This window comes from Micromys minutus, assembly GCF_963924665.1.
Source record: "Micromys minutus genome assembly, chromosome: 27".
In the NCBI taxonomy this organism is placed as follows: Eukaryota; Metazoa; Chordata; class Mammalia; order Rodentia; family Muridae; genus Micromys; species Micromys minutus.
Window position 1 is genome coordinate 29,246,185 of NC_137962.1, and position 18,936 is coordinate 29,265,120.

Genomic DNA, 18,936 nt, shown 5'->3' on the forward strand with positions numbered 1-18,936 from the left:
GAGTTTCTTCCCCAGTCCCTTCTCCCCTTCACCAGTGAGAGAGCAGCTCTCCCCTATATCCCCCCACCCTAGGGCATCAAGTCTTTGCAGGATTAAGCACATTCTCTCTTACTGGGGACATGGCGTGTCCGGTGCGTATGTGTCACCGGCCCCAGACCAGCCTGTGTATGCGGTTTGGTTGGTGACTCTGTCTCTGGGAGCTCCCAAGGGTCCAGGTTAGTTGACATTGTTGGTGTTCCTGTGGGGTTGTCATCTCCTTGAGGGCCTTTGATTCGTCCCCTAACTCTTCCACAAGGGCCCCCGACCTCTGTCTAATGCTTGTCTGTGGATATCTGCACCTGCCTCAGCCTGCTGCTGGGTAGAGCTTCTCAGAGGGCTGCCATGCTGGGCTCCTGTCTGCAAGCACAACATCACTATAGTGTGAGATTGGTGTCTGCCCATGGGATAGGTCTCAAAATGGGCCAGTGACTGGTCAGCCATTCCTTCAGTCTCTGCTCCATCTTTGTCTCTGCATTTCTTTTAGGTAGGACCAATTTGGGGCTAAAAGCTTTGTAAGTGGGTTGGTGTCTCCATCCCTCCACTGGGGGTCCTGTCCGGCTACTTGAGGTGGCCTCTTCAGGTTCCCTATCCCCACTGTTGGGCATTTCTGCTAAGGTTACTTACATTGACTCCTGGAAGCCACCCTCATCCAGGGTCATTTGGACTCCCTGGAAAATCCCCATCGCTCACCTCTTCTGGCAGATGCATATTTCCATTCATTCTCTGGCCTTCTGAGACTCTCCTGTCTCTCCCCTGACCCTGCCTAATCCTACGCCACTATTCCCCTAGCCCTTCCCTTCCCACCCAGGCCCCTCCCTCCTTCTACCTCAGGAGAAGCATGCACCGAGTTATGTTAAGACCTGTCCTATCCAACTGAAGGAAATATTTTCTTTGAAAATAATCTGTGAGCGCAAACACATTTGATGGAAATCTTAAGAGTCTAACTTATTCATATCAATGTCATGTCTTGCGGTAGCATAAAAATAATGAGACAATTCCACTAAGATGGGAAGTGTTTTCTTTCTGAGATATATGGGGCATGTTCTTTCAACCTTTCTGATGTTAATGCAGAAGCTAATTTTATAAATTCCCAGAACTCTGCTGGTATATAGTACACGTTACTGAAGGGAGATTTTGCTTATGACTCAGACTGCCCGTTCTGGAAGAAAAATGTTAAAACATAAACTCTATACATACTGATGTTTTATTAATCCAGAAATAAATTAGATATTGCTTTATAAATTCTTTTTAAAAAAAAATCTCTGACCATTTGGTCTTTCACTGCCCTCCTCGTTACATGTGACAAGAAAATTAGTGTGTTCTACTTTGTGTTGCATGGGATATGGGAAAATACACAAAAAGCATCTCAGCAGTCAGGGTTGATCCTGCAGTGACAAAAGATGTATGAGACACTTCTCTACAGTGACCCTCTGTCTTCAATTTCTCAAACACTCCCTTCAATGATTTTTGTTAAATCAGAAAAATCTGCATTTCAACCTCCTTTGTTCATAACAACAAACACTGATTTTTAATGAAGTAGTACTCTATATGCCCTTCTGTTCCCAAGACATTCATGTCTCAATCAACTGTTTGGTCATTATTTTTAATTTGAAATATACTTTGATTACTACGTTACCTATAGGAAAAATGTTTCAATTTAAATTATTCTAGTATATTGGGGGCTGCCAAGAAAAACAGGATCAAAAACATATTGATGGAAAAGAATTTTAATTAATTCCCTAACACAACCACACACATCATTTTTTAATAAAAGAAACATTGAAGAATGGCAGAATTTATTTTATGGATTCATGCCCACTGTTATAAATATGCTAATAAGTATTTATGAATCAGTTCTGTGTGTTTTTTTTTTTGTCCTGGTAATATAAAAGTTAAATTTAGATATAAAAAATGTATATGTTTCTCCACTAATATTTAAAGTGTAGTATTGGACTAGGGAGATAATAAAGTGTTTGCTATGCATGTATGTGGACCTGAGTTCTAACCTCTAGAACCATGACTCATGTCTGCAACCCCAGTGCTAAGGGTGGGATGGAGAGACAAGAAGATGCTTGGAGTTCATTGGCCAGCATCCTAACTAAACCAGCTCAGTGAGCGATTCATGCCAAAGAGTAAATGTGCCAAATGTTTTAGATGACATCTGATATCAGTCCCTGGCCTCCAATTCACTTCCACAGGTGAGCACACCTCACTCACATACACCACACACATGCAAAACAGAGAGAGAGAGAGAGAGAGAGAGAGAGAGAGAGAGAGAGAGAGAGAGAGAAGGATTAAAGTTAAACACAATAAAATAACATCTCTACAGTCTCTACAACAAGCCATTTTCTTTCCCGGACAGTAGGAAGTTCTATCTCACCACCTTTTACACTTGATCTCAGCAAAAAGTCCGAGAAGCAATCTCTCACCACCTTTCATTCTAAATATCTTACCTAAATGGCTTCTCCCACTTTCCTTACCTTTAAAGTTATGTTTAATTTGAGTTCTAATATTTTGCTAAGATGGGTCACTTCTGGCTGATGGAAAATGATTGTCCTGGAACTTCGAGAGCTGAAAGACCAAACTATGTGTCTCACCATTCAAAGCATCAGCGAGGTTAACATGCGCATAAGCTCTGTTCATGTAAAGGTTCTTGAACACGTCTTCTCTAGTGAGTACATTTCAACAGTAGACACACCGGCATCGCATAGGGGAGATTAACGCCCAGCACGTGCTCAATAGTGACTGGCAAGGACTCAGCTGCTAGAGAGCTTGTCTAATATAAACTGAGGATGGGGAATGTGCATGTATTTTAGCTCCCAGGAGAGGAAGCTGTAGTTGTGAAGGCTTAGGTTATCCGTAGGTGCATAGCAAGTTTGAGGCCAATAGAGATACATTATACCCTATCTCCCGATCTATCTATGTATCTGTGAGCTGATTTCTGATGTGCTAGAATCGGATGTTACCATTAAAGCCTATTTGTACCTAAGTCAGAGCAAACACATGTCCACACCTCCTCTGTTTGCCTGCCGTATTCTTCAAGAGTGCTTCCTGTAGGAATGAAAGCTAGGCCATTTGTTATAATATCTATCAGCATTTTTAAATTCCTTTTGAGAAAACATTTTGTACACTTGCGCAGTTTTTGACTGATTTCTAGGTATCGAGTTGGCTTTGAGATATTAGTGGGTTGTCCAAAACATGAGATCGGAAAATGCAAAGAAATCAAATTCGCAGCATTTATGGCTCTGCATTCATGTGGACAGTTCACACACCCTGCTTCCCATTCCGTGCACACCCAGAAGCTTTTCACTCGGGATGGTTCAAGGACTGTTTCAAACCCCATAAAAATACATCTCCACATCTCTTTATGCCTTATGTATATCTAAAACAAAGCACCCTAGGCTGACATCAGAGGGTCCCAGTGTCTAGCTCCAATCCCACTAGTCTAGCCCCACTTCCCTCATAGAGATAACTGCTGTCACCGCCTTGGGTCTGCCACACTCCCGCACTTGTTCACAGTGAATATTAGCATAACCCTGCTCCATTTTCAATTTGACATCCCTCTTTTTGTTTGTTTGTATTTAACAGTGAGCACACCGCAGGATCTAGATAAGCAGTTAAAATTACTTTTTACTCGCCGACGTTTTTATTTTTGGAGTTTCCGCAACTAATTTCAAAGTCATCTGAGAAGTGCATTATGCTTGATCCCCTTCCATCTGTGTGAAGGACTAGAAGTCATTGCCGAGGCGATGGCATCCCTGACAATAATCTCTGTGCAGTTAGAATGAACGGATTGATTCTTATTCTTCGCTGTAGCTCTAGGAAGTACCAGCACTGTTGTTATTGGTTTTTTTTTTTTTTTCTGGAAGACACAACAAATGTAAAGTGGCCATTTATGTGGGACCAAAATTCAATAACCACAGCCACCAAACCCTAAGTCATGCGTTGCTGTACCTTGTACCTTTGACTTTAACCTCTGCCATGAAGGTTAAAAACATGCCTGAAGGTTGGAGAGGTTACTCAGTGGTTAGAACACTGGCTGCTCTTCCAGAAGACATGGGTTTGATGCCTCTCCTGTACATGGCAGCTCACAGCCATCTCTAACACTCGTCCCAATAGAGATGATGTCCATTATTGATATTCTCGGGGCATAGATACATAGATAGATGGATAGATAGATAGATGATACATACATAGATATATAGGTAGATAGATAGATAGCTACATACATACATACATACATACATAGATACATAGATGGATAGATAGATAGATAGATGATACATAGATAGATAGATAGATACATACATACATACATAGATACATAGATAGATACATAGATAGATAGATACATAGATAGATAGGGAGATACATAGATAGATAGATAGATAGATAGATAGATAGATAGATAGATGATAGATAGATAGATAGATAGATAGATAGATAGATAGATAGATAGATAGAGATACATAGATAGATACATAGATATATAGACAGACAGACAGACAGAGGTGGAAACAACATACCTCCCCTTTGTTTCATGGTCTCTTGTTCACCTCACAGAAGAAGCGAAGTAGTTTGGGTGACAACTTTGTAACATAGAATTATCACATTTTTGTGATGAAATGTTTAAATGTGTGTCTCCCTTTCTTCAAGATTAAGAGGCACAATCCTTTGTAAAAATGATAATCTAATTATTTAAATGAAAAAGATGCCTGAGTCAGTTTCTTTTCTTTACCTCATGCCCGCTGTGTTCCTTTGAGCTAATGGAAAGCTACAAGAACGCTTCACAAATCTCGAGTGAGCCATTTTTGAACTTTTATGTAAAACACATGAGGAACCAGAAAAGAAACTTGAGGCAAATATATTTGAACCCTGCAACTCTGACAAAGTGAATTTTTTTCCTCTCAGATTTATCATCGAAATATTAACATATAAATTATAGATTTGGCTGCACTCCAGAAACAGGTAGTGAGTGATACAGCTTTAATAGGAGTTTTAATTATCCAGTTCACTGAAGGCCCCATTAGGAAGGAAACTTGTGTAAGATAATGTGGTCTGCAAGCCCATGTCTCTTTGTCTCTTCCTGAAGGGAGCCTGGAGTGTGGCCCACCAGAAACTTCCTACTTCATACATCCTGTAACATATTAATTATTTCATTCTAACTACTTAATACCTTTACAAAGAGGCTAAATTAAAAGGAAAGGTAGTATGAGATTAATTTTTTTTGTCTGAAATTTAGACCTACTCTCCAAATAAAAGATGAAACCACAAGGCAAATGACACAGAAATAGAGTAGTTTCAAAACACTAATTGTCAGTTAATATTTTAATTAAGCAAGAGAATGAATTGGCTGGCTCTTATATAAAAAATGCAATTTACAATCATTTTAAGTATATCAAGCCTTTCAAACACACACGTACTTTTATAGCATTATTGAGGAGGTGTTAAAATTTTCCAGGCATTATAAACAGCTAGGTTTCTGTGAATTTTAATGCGGATGACAAACCGCAGAGACATTTTAGGTTTATTGTGATGGGCTTCAGCCTCTAGCCCCCTCTCGCTGTCTCCACAAACTGTGAACACAGCCTCTCTGCTGAGTGAGATTAAGCCTGTTAAGCCATTCAGAGTGGGAGTTTACATTCATAAAACTCTACTACAGTGGTGGGGTAGCAACCTTCCATTATTAGCGGCTTTGATTCGTCTAAAATAGAATCAAGTGAGCTTCTAGAAGCTTTCCTATGACTCTTTTCATGACATCACACCTCATATTAATCACACAAAATAGAACACTCAGCACCGGATTACAATTGATGCAGAAGTTCCTTTCTTTAAAAAAAAATATAGATATGACTGTTTGGGTATTAAATACTGAATTCCAGCTGGAAGTGTAAGATTGCTTTTTTTTTTTTTTTTTTTTTTTTTTGTCTTGTTTTTTAAGTAGAAAGGATAATGGGTTTTTTCTGTTTGGGGTTGTTCCCCACTAATTGTACTGAGATGGAATCCTTAGTTTTCACAGTCAGTGATTTCTGCAAGTGTCCGTGAATGAACCCTATCAACATCTAGTTTATAAATAGCATGAGTAGACACTAGGTTCATTTGTACCTAAGAAACTTGCACATACTCCTATTCATGTGATTTCCAAATCAACTCCAATATAATACATTGTTCGAATGTAGGCTGTCCAAGCAGGATCAGTTAGGGTCCTTTGTGCTGGGATCAGTTTCTTTGGCCACTCAATATAATTTGTACATCACACACTCACATACACTTGCACACACACACAGACACATACATACATACACACACACTCACACTTGTACACACACACAGACACACACATACAAACACAGACACATATAGACACACACAGAGACATACACACACAGACACACACTCACATATACTTGTATACACACAGACACACACACACACACTGTGGATGTATTTTCTATTTGACTTTTTATGGAGGTGAAGGCTCTGTCACAAATAAAAGGATTGTTTCAGTGTGTACATGTGAGTGGCATTTAATATATTCACAGTTTTATACACCATTACCTCTGTACAGTTCAAGTCAATGATTTAACCACTGCTTATTTTACAAAACGCTGCTGTATACTGAGTACCATGCATATAGTTAATACACATGATAATAAACACTAACGTCATAAATATTACTATTCCAATTTTCAAGAAAACCAAGTTCTGATGACTTAATTTTTGAAGAGCTTAAACATTATAACTTTCTGTCAGAATGGGCCTTTTTAAAACCTATATCCAAATCTTTCTTTTCACACAAGCAAAAACCAAACAGACAAAATCCTCCATTCTGGTAAACTTTGTTAGTAAAACCGCTTCTAAGGCAGCTAAATATTTCTGTGTCATGACAGGCACTAACACTGCAGTTAATCTGATTGGTCATGTCAGAAAAATGCGTACTTAAGTTTGTACATAAGAGGCTTCCAACGTATGCATAAATATTTTCTCTGTAGTGGAAGGCTGGGATGGCCATGCACATCTAGAGGTCCTCGTGTTCCGAGTGCTGTTCTTAACTTCCTGTTGTTTTCCAGATACGCGTCTTCTGTAAAAGACGGCTCTCAGTACTTCGTGCTCCTCATTGTGACGGACGGTGTCATCTCAGATATGGCTCAAACTAAAGAATCCATAGTCAATGTGAGTAGGGTTGGGGGTCTCTGGCTTCGTGACAACACAGTCCCACTTGGGTTGAGAATGACATCTATTTTAGTTGACTTCATGGAGAAGCAGAATGGGCCACGCCCCTGCAGATGATGCCACCCTTAACTTACCCAGAATCAATCATCAATCACAAGCTTAGACCAGGGCTGAATGAGGACGGGAGAGGAGGGATTGCCTTCACTGATAAGATTCCTTTGGTTTTTAAGCAATAGACTGGTCTGTGCTCATGCACACTCTTAGGACCAGGACCTGTGTCCTAACTTTTCTGGCTCCATAAAAATGATGCTAATCAGTCTTTCCTTCTACACTTGGTCTAAAACCAGCCTGTGCATACAACCCCGGTGTGTTCTGTTAGTGATGCTATTGTCTCCTCTTAAAAATTATCGATAAAATCTATGCTTACCGGATGACGATCTGCTGAGTTATAACAGTTTACCAATCTTTCCTATGCCTAAGATCGTCGTGGTTTGGAATAGAGTAATATTTAATTAGAAGTGATTTGAATAGATGGGTTGCTTGTCAGGCCTCACAATTTTAGTAACAGAGAAATATATTATTAGTTCCTTAGTATGTACTTTTCTACTTGGGTACATGTAGGGAATGCTTTTTGGCCTGCACTTACATTGAATTTTTTTTCCTTTTGAATTCGTATTGTGAGATTGCACTTTATTTTACTGACTTAATAGTTAGCTAAAAAGAGATACAGAACTGAGAAAGAGTTGTTTGTAGTTCATCAACTTCCCAGCACAAGATGTCCCCTCTGTGTGCATGGTGCATCTGCTACTGATTCGAACTATTGACGTTTTTTTAAGAATAACATTTCTATTTCTTTATTTTTGTATATGTGTATGTGTTTATGGTGCAGATGTGAAGGTTAGAGGACAACTTAAAGGAGTCGGTTCCTCCTTCTCTCCTGAGTCCCTGGGCTCACCAGTCTATCAGATCTGTAGTAAGAGAGAGCCTTTAGGACCGAGCCGTCTTCCCAGCCCCATCTCACGACCTTAATTAGAACATAATTTATGTACTTTATATGATTGATGAAAACCATATTATAATATCAAATGTTCAGTCTCAACAGTGCACCGATATTTAATGCATAAATGAGTAATGTTAAACATAGCTTAGTCACTGTTTGCAATTGCTAATTCACTGTAAGAGTCAGTTCTGATAATAATTCACTATGCTAATTACTTCAGATAAGAATCTGAATATGTTATTAAGAACTGTCTTAATGAACATCTGTGGAAATGTCAGGAAGTCGGGAAAATCAGGAAACGATTTTCTTTTAAGTTGAAAAAAAATTATCAGCATTTCAAGGACTGCTGCCTAAAAGGTAAAAAATAGCCAGATTCAAAGTCTGCAGGAATGTTTGTGTGAGTTTCCTTCTTTGTCTTAAGAACCAAACGTCTTAATTGAAACTTAATTGTGGTTTTCTTCCTAAAGGCCTCCAAGCTTCCTATGTCTATCATCATAGTTGGCGTGGGACCTGCAGAATTCGATGGTGAGTAGTGGGATTTCAGTGGCAGTCTTGTGCCCTTACACTTCCACCAGCTTGACCCATGCAAGGGAGTGTGACTGAGTTTATGTCTAATGTCCTTACCCGTATAACTAGAGCTCGCGCACGAATTAAAAGACTGCCATTGGGTAAGACACCTCCCTCTAGTTTATACATTAATTAAACACCCAGCCCTGGCCTTTTTATTTAGAGTTTGCACCTCAAAATACCATGTAAGACTGGCAGAGAAATAAATTGAGACTGGGTTCCTAAGGCAAAGAACACTCTTGGGAGGCACATTTTGTGGGCCAAGTGTCCACAGTCTTTAAAAAAACTGGGATGAATTAACGAATCGTTATGTGGTGGGCAGAAATATTAACATGAGCACCGTGCGCTAATTGAATGTGATTTCCAGCCTCTGGCGAGTGGGGTAGAATTCTCTTTATAGACAAAGTGCTCCATCATGAGAAAGAACAGATGCAGTGGTTGTGGAGTTGATCCCATTGCACGGTTGATGCTGGGAGGGTTGACTGAGCCTCAGCCTTTCAAAGGCCAGATAAGCAACAGGCGTGTTTTTTTTTGTTTGTTTGTTTGTTTGTTTGTTTGTTTGTTTTCGTTTTTGTTTTTTTCTGTAACTAGGGACGAGAGCAGACATCTTTAAAGATGGTTTGTTACTGGTCACCTGGCTAATTCTTTTTACGGGAACACTGTTGAACTGCAGTTGATTGGCCACATTAGCATCTACGTGGATGATTAGTTATATTGGCTAACGGTGACCATTTATTTCACTTGAAACTTGGTCTTCCTGTTTCTAAAGACCGAATCTTCTAGTCCTGACTGCTGCTGTGTCTGCCATTTTTCCCTCGCTGTTCATTCACATCTGTCCATAAACCAGCTCTTCAGAGTTGCAAATGCAACAGCATCTTCTTGCTTTGACTCATGGTAATTGGCTAGTGACAGCAGACGGTGATCCTCAGGACCCATTAACTGCCAGCTAAAATAGCTGATAGGTTCTGCTGTGGTACTGGTCACTCTGTCCCTTCTGTCGCTCAGTCCTGTAACGGTTTTATTACTCAAGGTTACATTGCTCTCTGCCAGGCCTGGTCACATTGGTCAGCTTTTGTTCTGTAAGAACCCTTCCACTGATACAAGCGTGCAAAGCCACTGGCCCTTGCTGGTGTGGATTTCTGTTCGTGTCCTTTCATGTACAGTAGCACTTGGGCTACTCCAAATCCAAGGCTACTTATTATTTTCCCTATTGTTTTTCCCCAGTGAATTTGTAGGGGGCTGGGGGATGAGGTCATCATTTCTCTACTCGCTCTCCAGAACTGACTGAAGGAAAACACAGAGGAATTAGTCAGACTAAGAATTCAGTTTTATCACCAGGAGTCCAGTAAAGAATATATCCCAACCTGTAGATGGGGACAGACTTTTCCATCATTTGGTGGCTTCAACTCTCTCTTCCTGCTTGTTTCCTGCCCTGAATCACTGTATTCACTCAGAGACAAGCTGTCGCTGCTCTGAGAGGCAGATGGCCCTTGGAGTCCAGCACCTGTCCGGGGAGTAGTCATAGCACCTCAAGGACACATGAGGGAAGAGTCTAGACAGAACGGGAACTTGGCTTCCCAGTCGACTCCCACAACTCCTAGAAACTGAAGTGCCATTATTCGCTGGAAAATGTTAAGTATGGAAGTTAGGGTTCTGCAACACCTAATTTCTCTTTCAGCATGGAAAAGGTTTTAATGAGATAGAGACAGTGCCTGGCCAACTGGTTTTTTGTTTTTGTTTTTTAAGAGATGATTATCTGGCTAGAATACAAGACATGCTTCACTGATATATATGTTGTAACATATATATCAATCATAGAGAGACAGACAGACAGACACACACACACACACACACACACACACACACACACATACACACACACACACACACACACACACAATTGGCCTTTCTACCAAATCTGTTTTTCCTCTTAACTCCATGACTAAGAAGCAAAGGAAAATTGCTGGTGGATGAGATAGGAAAAAAAAAAAAAATCTCTGGCATACAAATTGCTGTTCTGCTGTCAAAAGTCCTCTCTTAGTTCTTCCGAAAAAAACACAATAGACTTAATGCATCAGCTGGGGAGAAGGGGTATAAGGTGCTCGTTCACCCCGTCTCTTATATCGGGAAAGCACAGGATTATCTTCTCAGTGCATACAGTCTCTGCCCTGTGGAGCAGGCAGTCGGAACACCTGAACTTTGGGTGTGACCCATCATCGTTGCCATCTTTCTTTTCTTGCTCTCCCAGGCTTGTCTTCCTGCCCATGCTGTCTGCAGCTTCAAGCTTCAAGCATGCTTTCCTGATGGCAATGAGGCATTAGACATTGTAAGGGATAAGAAAGGTGAGGTCTCTGTGGCCACCTGAGTCTCAGTCCCAGCTCTGAGTGAGCTAGGGGAATTTGGACAAGTCATGAGCACACCAGGAAATGCAGCATGTCACCAGCAATGGGCAATTAATTATGTGTTGACGTAATATGAAAATTATAAAAGCAAGCCCAGATGATACCGGGAATTATTTGTTTCAGATATGTGAGCATACCTGGGAATAAGGCATCAGCATTATTATTGGTAGAACACACGTTTTAGAAAACTAAGGCATATACTGTGTATACAGACAAATCTGTTAATTATAATTACGTGGTGCTTCAGCCAAAACATTGACTCATGAACATATGTAGAAAGATAAATCAAAAACAATGTTTTCCAACCTAAATTCATTACAGGGACTGAAGCAAAGAGTGCAGTTGGGGATGGGGTTCTAGCTAAACAGTGCTCAAATTTTCAGGGCCTCATTGGAGTCTGTGGATTGTCCTGTGTGAGCAGAATGAATTTTCAGTAACAGAAAGTCTAAGCCAGTTCACCAGTGCAATTAATTATTTAGAGATTTCTCACAGCAAACTTAATAAACTCTGGGAAATGATTCTAATTGCAGCATCAGACATCAGCAGCTGCTCTCTCTGGACAGTCTTTGGGAATACCAGCTGTGGCAGACAATATTGAAATTATCTCTCAACTAACAGAGTTATCATTCTTCACACACACACACACACACACACACACACACACACACACACACACACACACACACAGAGCCATACTTCTTTATTCAGGACCTGAATAAATGGCACTTCGTTTTTTGCAGTGGTCTACGAAGTAAAATGTGGGCAGTGTGGACTTGAAATGTCAGCAAGAATGAGGTTCAACTTGAAGATGATAATTGTGGCTGTTTCTAAAATTAGAAAAATATTAAAGTTGATGGGTTAGCACCACATGCCCATCTGGTTTTTAGGCATAAGCTCAGGTTTAGATCTTGTAAGATGGAAAGATAGGATCAGCAAGAACTCCCCAATGCTCTGACTCCTCGGACTGCCAGAGAGTCATTCATACTCATGGTTCCCTTTAGCTGTAGATGGTGTACTCTGTCAGGCTGTGGGAAAAATGGATAAAGCAATGAAGATCTCAGCCACCTTCCTGTAACTTCACGGGGTGTACTGTTGCACACATACATGGTGACTTCTTAGTTCAGTTTTATTTCATGACATTGTATTCAATTAATGGCTGTATTTCCTATTCAGTTAATGGCTGTATTTCCTATTCAATTAATAACTGTATTTCCCTTTCAAGCAATGGTTGAATTGGATGGAGATGATGTAAGAGTTTCCTCCAGAGGGAAATATGCTGAAAGAGACATTGTGCAGGTAAGGAGTTAAATAAACGTTATCTGTCTCCTTCGTTGTGAAGACTCGTGTTTATCTGATAGATAAAGACTCAACATGAATTGCAGTTAGGAATGCTGGGTTCCATTAGCTTAGTTGGGTCCTTCTCTGAGTTCTAACTTAAGCAACAGTGATTAGAATCTGTATGGAATTGCTTTTTCTTTTGTTTTGGGCTCACTCTATGTAAAGTGCAAGTATCAATAATTATCTTTTTCTAATCTACTCTTTGGAGAAATTTTTATCATGACATTTAATGAAACAGAAAGCTATAAACGTATTAGTCTTCATGTAGATGGAATATTTAAAAACATGATATATATATATATACAAATATATATACACTGTTTAATAAAACATTTAGAATGTTATAACCATTCTTAGAATTTTCTCAGAGTAGGGTTAGAAAAGTACAAACATGTGTTAAAACTGTATATAAAATGAACTGCACATAAATGCATTTATGATACGTGGCAAATAAATAATATATCATCTACAAATTTTACATGTGAAAAAATGTTTGAGCCAAATACTTAACTAAATACTGCCTGCTGTTTGGGGAGCAAGAAGAAAACAGTTAAAAATTCTCACTGAAACAAGAGAGTGAGTTCAACCAAATCTATGCATGCTTTACTTTAAAAGTGTGTGTCTTTTAAGATGCAAAAGAGGAGGAACTTTGTGACGAACACCTTTTTAAGTAGCCAACAGTTCAAAAATCTCAGTCCGTTTAAGGACATGGTATGCACATTTTATGGACACAAGCAATGGGCATCAATATCATTTCTAAATCATTTTCTGTAACTACTGTTATAAATTAATGTAACTACTGTTAAAAATATATAACTTGGCATCCTATAGAATTGGGTGCAAATTCTAACTTGTGATAACTTTGACAGACTACCCTCTGAGCGACAAGCAGCCTTCTGATGTGATTTGAGACCATGTACAGAAAATTCATCCCAGAAGTACATTCCAGGAGTAGACAGAGAAAACAATGACTGAGTGATTACGGGGAGAAAGTGCCATGTTGATAAATAAAGAGATCATGTTTCTCTGTGATATAGAACTTCATGCTAAACTCCACTAAGTTTGATTTGTAGCAATGCATTGAAGAAATAATAGTACTAATCATTAGTAATACTAATTAGAAATACTAATATTGAAAGAACTATAAATTACTCCTCCAAAAATCAACAAAATTACGCCTTAACACAGAAACGGTTCCACAATAGTTGTTCTAAAAGATAAGGAAATACGACTGAAACTTCTCTGCAAGGCACATGTCAAAAGCACAAACACATACAGTAAACAATTCAGCCAAATGTAGCTGAGGAAGAGGCCACGGGGATCCCATCTATTGAAGTTATTGGTGCTCGTCTCCACAATTAGACACATAATTATTCAGCTTGACCTCATCCATCTAATCATGGGTCCAAGTTATTTTACTTCATCTAAAAGCTCCACATAATGTCCAGCCCACACTTTCCAAAAATCAAATCACTGAAAGGAAACTCTTGTGCGAAGGACCCTGGGATATGCTCTGTTGCCATGACAATGCAACAAGGGAATCTCATGGCTCCGTTCCATCCAAATGAGTGTTTGAGAGAAGCAACACAACATTACCCTGGAGGAATCAAGGTTGCTCACCTCGCCAAGGCTTCTTTTGAAAGGACCATTATATTATGCTGCTAACACAAAGACATACCGATTGACATGTGGGAAAATGTGGACCGCCATGTCTCTTGGTGGGGGATACTAACAGAGACTGGGCCCAGCTGGTCCACGAAAGCACAGTCGGTCTGCCCTTCTAGCCTCTTCTATAGTCTGCAGAGTCCAAGCTCTCTTGTTTTTGATTTTTTTCCTTGAGGTTGTGGCATGCAGAAAACTCTGTGACCCATTGGCCTAAGTTCTTTCAGAGACAAGTTAACATAGATAGGGAAATCTCTTCTTTCAAAACCGTAGTTTCTGAGGCAAGTCTATCATGACTGTGATACTGGGACTTCCAGAGAACTCAAACACACCCGGAGAGACAGGGAAACACTCAAGATCTGCCACATGATCCCCAACTGTAAGGATGAAGGAGTCTTAGAGTCTAAGAAATTGACGTGCACCATGGAATTAAGAGGCCCCTGGATGAAAACATCTTCTCTTACATTTCTGAATACAAGGAGGGGACTTTAGACACTCTCCTAATTCCACAGACAAGTTCCTAAATTCACCCTTGCAAAGCAGGAGCAACATGGCCGTGTACATTTCATTCATATCCATGAATCATCTCTTCTTACCTCCTAGAGTCACATTAGGGCTCTATCATCAAAGTTCTCCATGTTCTGCTGAAATATCTGTAGATTGGGTGTCGCAGACAGCAGGGTAATATTTTGTATCTTCCATCGTACAAAAGAGTATGTCCGGACAAGCCAGTAAAATAGCATCAGAAGACAGAATAGATGCTGTGTAGGCTCCGGTTTTCTTGTGACCTATTTTACTCTGAAGCTAATCAGGTTATTAGACATGTTACCAATAAATCCTCAGGTCTCTCAGGTTGGAAAAATGAAAACTGTATTTTCAAGAATGTAGCTGATATCCTGCTGGAAGTTGGGGGTAGGAGTATAGGGGGAGTTGTTGTTGTATGGTTTGGTTTGCTTTGATTGTCAGGTATCAAGCAGTTTCTGCATTTGCACAGAATATTTGAGCCTGTTACACGCTCTGTGTGCAAGGCAGGCTAAGACAGTCAGTATGCATGCCATCAGTTAACATTATGACGGGCACTTGATTACTGTATTTCCTTAAAGTAAATTTCAACTCAGTTACTTCTTGCCCATAATCCCCAGCTAATGAGGAGCAGAAGCCAGAGAGTGCGCGATCCTAAAATGCCTTAGACAATTCTTTCAGGTCCTCTGGGCCACATAAACATCTCTGCAGCCTGACTTCAGTCTTCTTCATTTGCTAAGCGCGTTCAAAACCACATTCTATCTGTCATTGCAGCCTTTATTTTCACAATGCTTCCTTCTAGTCTACCTTGTCATGAACCCGGGTCACTTTTCACTGGTGCGGGCAGAAGTCCTCTGGCTTGAATTGTGTCCCTCCCCGTTTCTTTCACTCTACTCCCTTACATGTAAAACAACTATGCCCCAAGATGGAGAGTTAACTAAGCCCCATAGAGTTATTCTGACTACAAATCAACTTCTCATTCCAAAACTTGCCTTCTATTATATCGCTCTACCTAATCTAAAATTCTAAAGATTATCCACCATCTTCCCACACGTAACTGTGGACTCTGACATGTCTGGTGCTGGTGCTGGTCACTATTTGCCCTTGCTAAGTTAAACTTTCAAAGCTCCAGTTTCCTCTTCGGTCAAATCAAGGTAAGGATAAGACACTTGTATTATACTTAATCCCTAAGCAGAAAACATCTCCTTGCTTGGTACCAGTACATTAATAGTAGGGCAGGTACTTGCCAATTACCATACTGGCACCATTTGATGGGAAGGCATTTTGCATGGCTTTATTTTATAGTATCTGTACCTTGATTTGACCATCTTCTGTAGGACTGTATCCTGTTTACCGGAAGACTCCATCTTGTATTTACAGTAAGCAAGATGAGGTCTCATGGTGTTTATTTTCTTAGGCCAGTATATGCAAAGATGTTTCTTGTGCTCTGGCTTGGCCGTTGCATTTAATGCAGGGCCACACTTCCTGACCGCTTGCACTTGCCGGCCAGCCTATCTTGTCCTTAAAAGAAAACACTTATATGTATATTTTCCATTAGGAGGAACATAATAGCCTTGAAGTCTTAGACTTGAAAACTCACTAATGGAGTTCTGCACTGTAGGAAAATCAAACACAACTGAGTAAACAGCAACTCAAAGCCAATTTGCCTGGATACATTCAAATTTGTTTTCAGAGATAGGCAAAAGCACCCATCAGAGCACCCATGAAGAATGTCCCTTTACACCGGGGACATTACATAGGGGAAGAATTGAAAAGAGACGTGGGACCCCATGCATGCCATGGTTTCAGCTGAGCAGACTACATCCACCGTATTTGCTGTATTGATAGGTTAAGTCAGCGCACTGTGGATAGTGCTTTCTTCTTAACTTGTTTAAGAGACCGAGTTCGGAGATGACAAGATGCCTTCACCATATGGGAGACTGGTGATGGATTATTTATTTTTATAACCAAATGTCCCTAGCTGCAGTGTTCAGGAATGAGTTACAGAATAAAGGGTGATCTGAGTGGAAAATTGTCAGGGTTGGAGGACATGTGCAAAGCGACTGAAGACTGTTTTGCCCTGAGAGCTGTCAAGTTGATGTGACAAGAGGTAATGACAGCAGGGAGTTGTTGGCTTTTCCCTGCTCGCTGACAGTGGACCTGGCAGCAGGATTGAAGATCAAATGCCAAGTAGGAAGTTCTCAACTTTTTTTCCTACTCTCAACACACTTCTGTGATGAGTAAAAACCTGTTGGTAACAATGACTTTCTGTGACAGGGCTCTCCACTGGGGCTCAGGTGGCATGTCAAAGGGACTGGCTGTCTCACAAACTTGAGTTAGAAATAGTGACTACCTCCCCCAGGGATTAAAAGCCCTAGGTTTGTTTTGTTGTCGTGCTAGTCCATGTTTATTAACAGGCTCAGAAGAGGACAAGAACTCTGGGTATGGTGATTTTTAATTCTGATACTTGCAGAATAGAGCAAAGTCCTCGAAAACAAGCTGAAAGGAAAGAGCCTAAGGAAATACAGAAGAAACTAATATTAGATACAGAAACCCATTTGTTTGCATGCTCAGAAAATACAAAACTGGAAGCCCATAAAAATATAAAACCGGAAGCCAAAATATATATGGAAGGAACCTGTAGAAGTGTGTGTGTGTGTGTGTGTGTGTGTGTGTGTGTGTGTGTGTGTGTGTATAATTACAAAATTAAAAGGATAAAATTAAAAGAAAAAAGCCCTGACAAAATATTATGAAACAAAGAACCAAAGACATCTTTGCATTAATTTTCTGTGGGCCATCTACTGCTGGGCACGCAGCTTACACTTAAGCATAGTTTGTTTCCCCAGTAAGATGCCCTTGAGGAAAACAAAGTTTTTGCCTGCAAGTGGTTAGCAAATTAAGGATAGCTTCTAGGTTAAAGATGGAAACCTTTGTCCTTGTCTTCTTTCTTCTCTAAGACACCACCTGGTATAGGCCCATGCAAGCTCCACGCATATGTCCGGAGTCTCTGTGAGTTCATGAGGAGAGGTGGGTAAGAGTGAGGGGGAGCTGAGGGAGAGAACACAGTAATTGGGACACATTGAATGAGAAAAAAAAATGTTGTTTAATAACGTAGAAGTAGGAAAACAGTGCCATTAGAGCATGTGCTGAATTAAGTTGTATGCACATCTATACATATATAACAAATAGAACACGCATAAGAAAGCCCATGCTAATAAAAACATTTTTATCTTCAAAGAGAAAGGGAAAAAAAAGGAAGGAAGGAAGGAAGGAAGGAAGGAAGGAAGGAAAGAAGGAAGGAAGGAAGGAAGATTAAGCCTAGCTTACAGTGCTTGCTAAAAAGGCTTAAAAAGTCTTTTTTAATTAAAAAATTAAATTCTTTGAATTATTTAGGTTAAATGAGGTAAAAACAGAATTTACCTTGTTTCTTTGCACCTCCAAGTTTTTGTTCACAGTGTCATCTTGGCTTTAGTGAAGTAATATGACTTTACAACAAGTCATCTCCTCCCATCGTCTCCTCACCTGAAGGCTGTACATCCTGTGAGCTTTCTCCTGTCCTGGCTTAGAAGCCTCAGGGGTGGGCTGTCCCTTCTCCTGTCTATTGCATGCCTGAAGGCTGAGGAAGAGGCTTCAGAAGAACAGAGCAAACACTCCATCCAAATTACACCTGCCATTTCGCTTCCTCTAGTTTTAATTTGTTTGCCTTGTAGCAGCTGGATTCTTTCAAGAGCACAAATAACAGTCGGCTTCTTGAAGTACATTTTTAATAATGGCTTCCACCCAAAGCAAGTTTTCAGAATAAATTTGTCACAGTTACATTACCACATGAAAAAGATATGTTCTTAGTCTCTCTGACAAAAGACATTTACGTAAACTTTCAGGGCCTAGATGCAGAAATTATTCTACATCCTAAATCCATGTCTTCCCTCTCCTTTTTATTTTAAGGCCCAAAGATTGATGTGCTTGTAAACTAGCCACATCCTGAATTCTTTCAATCTTTCCCAAGTTGCTTCCAGAATTATTCCTTATAGAGAAATTGAACTGCTATGCTCAGCACTACTGTGCGTGTTAGCTAAGTTACCGTTCCAGATGACAATGAACCCACACGGTCCCTTGGCAGAGCACAGGGCATAGAACTGATAAGAGCTGCAGTGTAGTTGCTAAAGGCAAAGCAATGACATTTAAATATGAAAATAATTATAACGATTCCAACATCTCATGCTGAGACCTTTT

At 40.1% G+C, this 18,936-nt stretch overlaps 1 protein-coding gene across 3 annotated transcripts in view; it reads left to right on the forward strand.

Annotated features, from left to right (window-relative positions):
- Window positions 1–18,936, forward strand: part of CPNE8 (copine 8) — a 170,195-nt gene that overhangs the window by 148,561 nt on the left and 2,698 nt on the right. For 2 of the 3 annotated variants that reach the window (XM_080939761.1, XM_080939763.1), the window contains 3 exons: window positions 7,110–7,212; window positions 8,680–8,737; window positions 12,404–12,477. In XM_080939761.1, the coding sequence (XP_080795887.1) occupies window positions 7,110–7,212; window positions 8,680–8,737; window positions 12,404–12,477 (235 nt within the window). Of the gene's footprint in view, window positions 1–7,109; window positions 7,213–8,679; window positions 8,738–12,403; window positions 12,478–13,388; window positions 13,505–18,936 lie in introns of those variants that run through there. The other variant, XM_080939762.1, reaches the window with a different exon arrangement.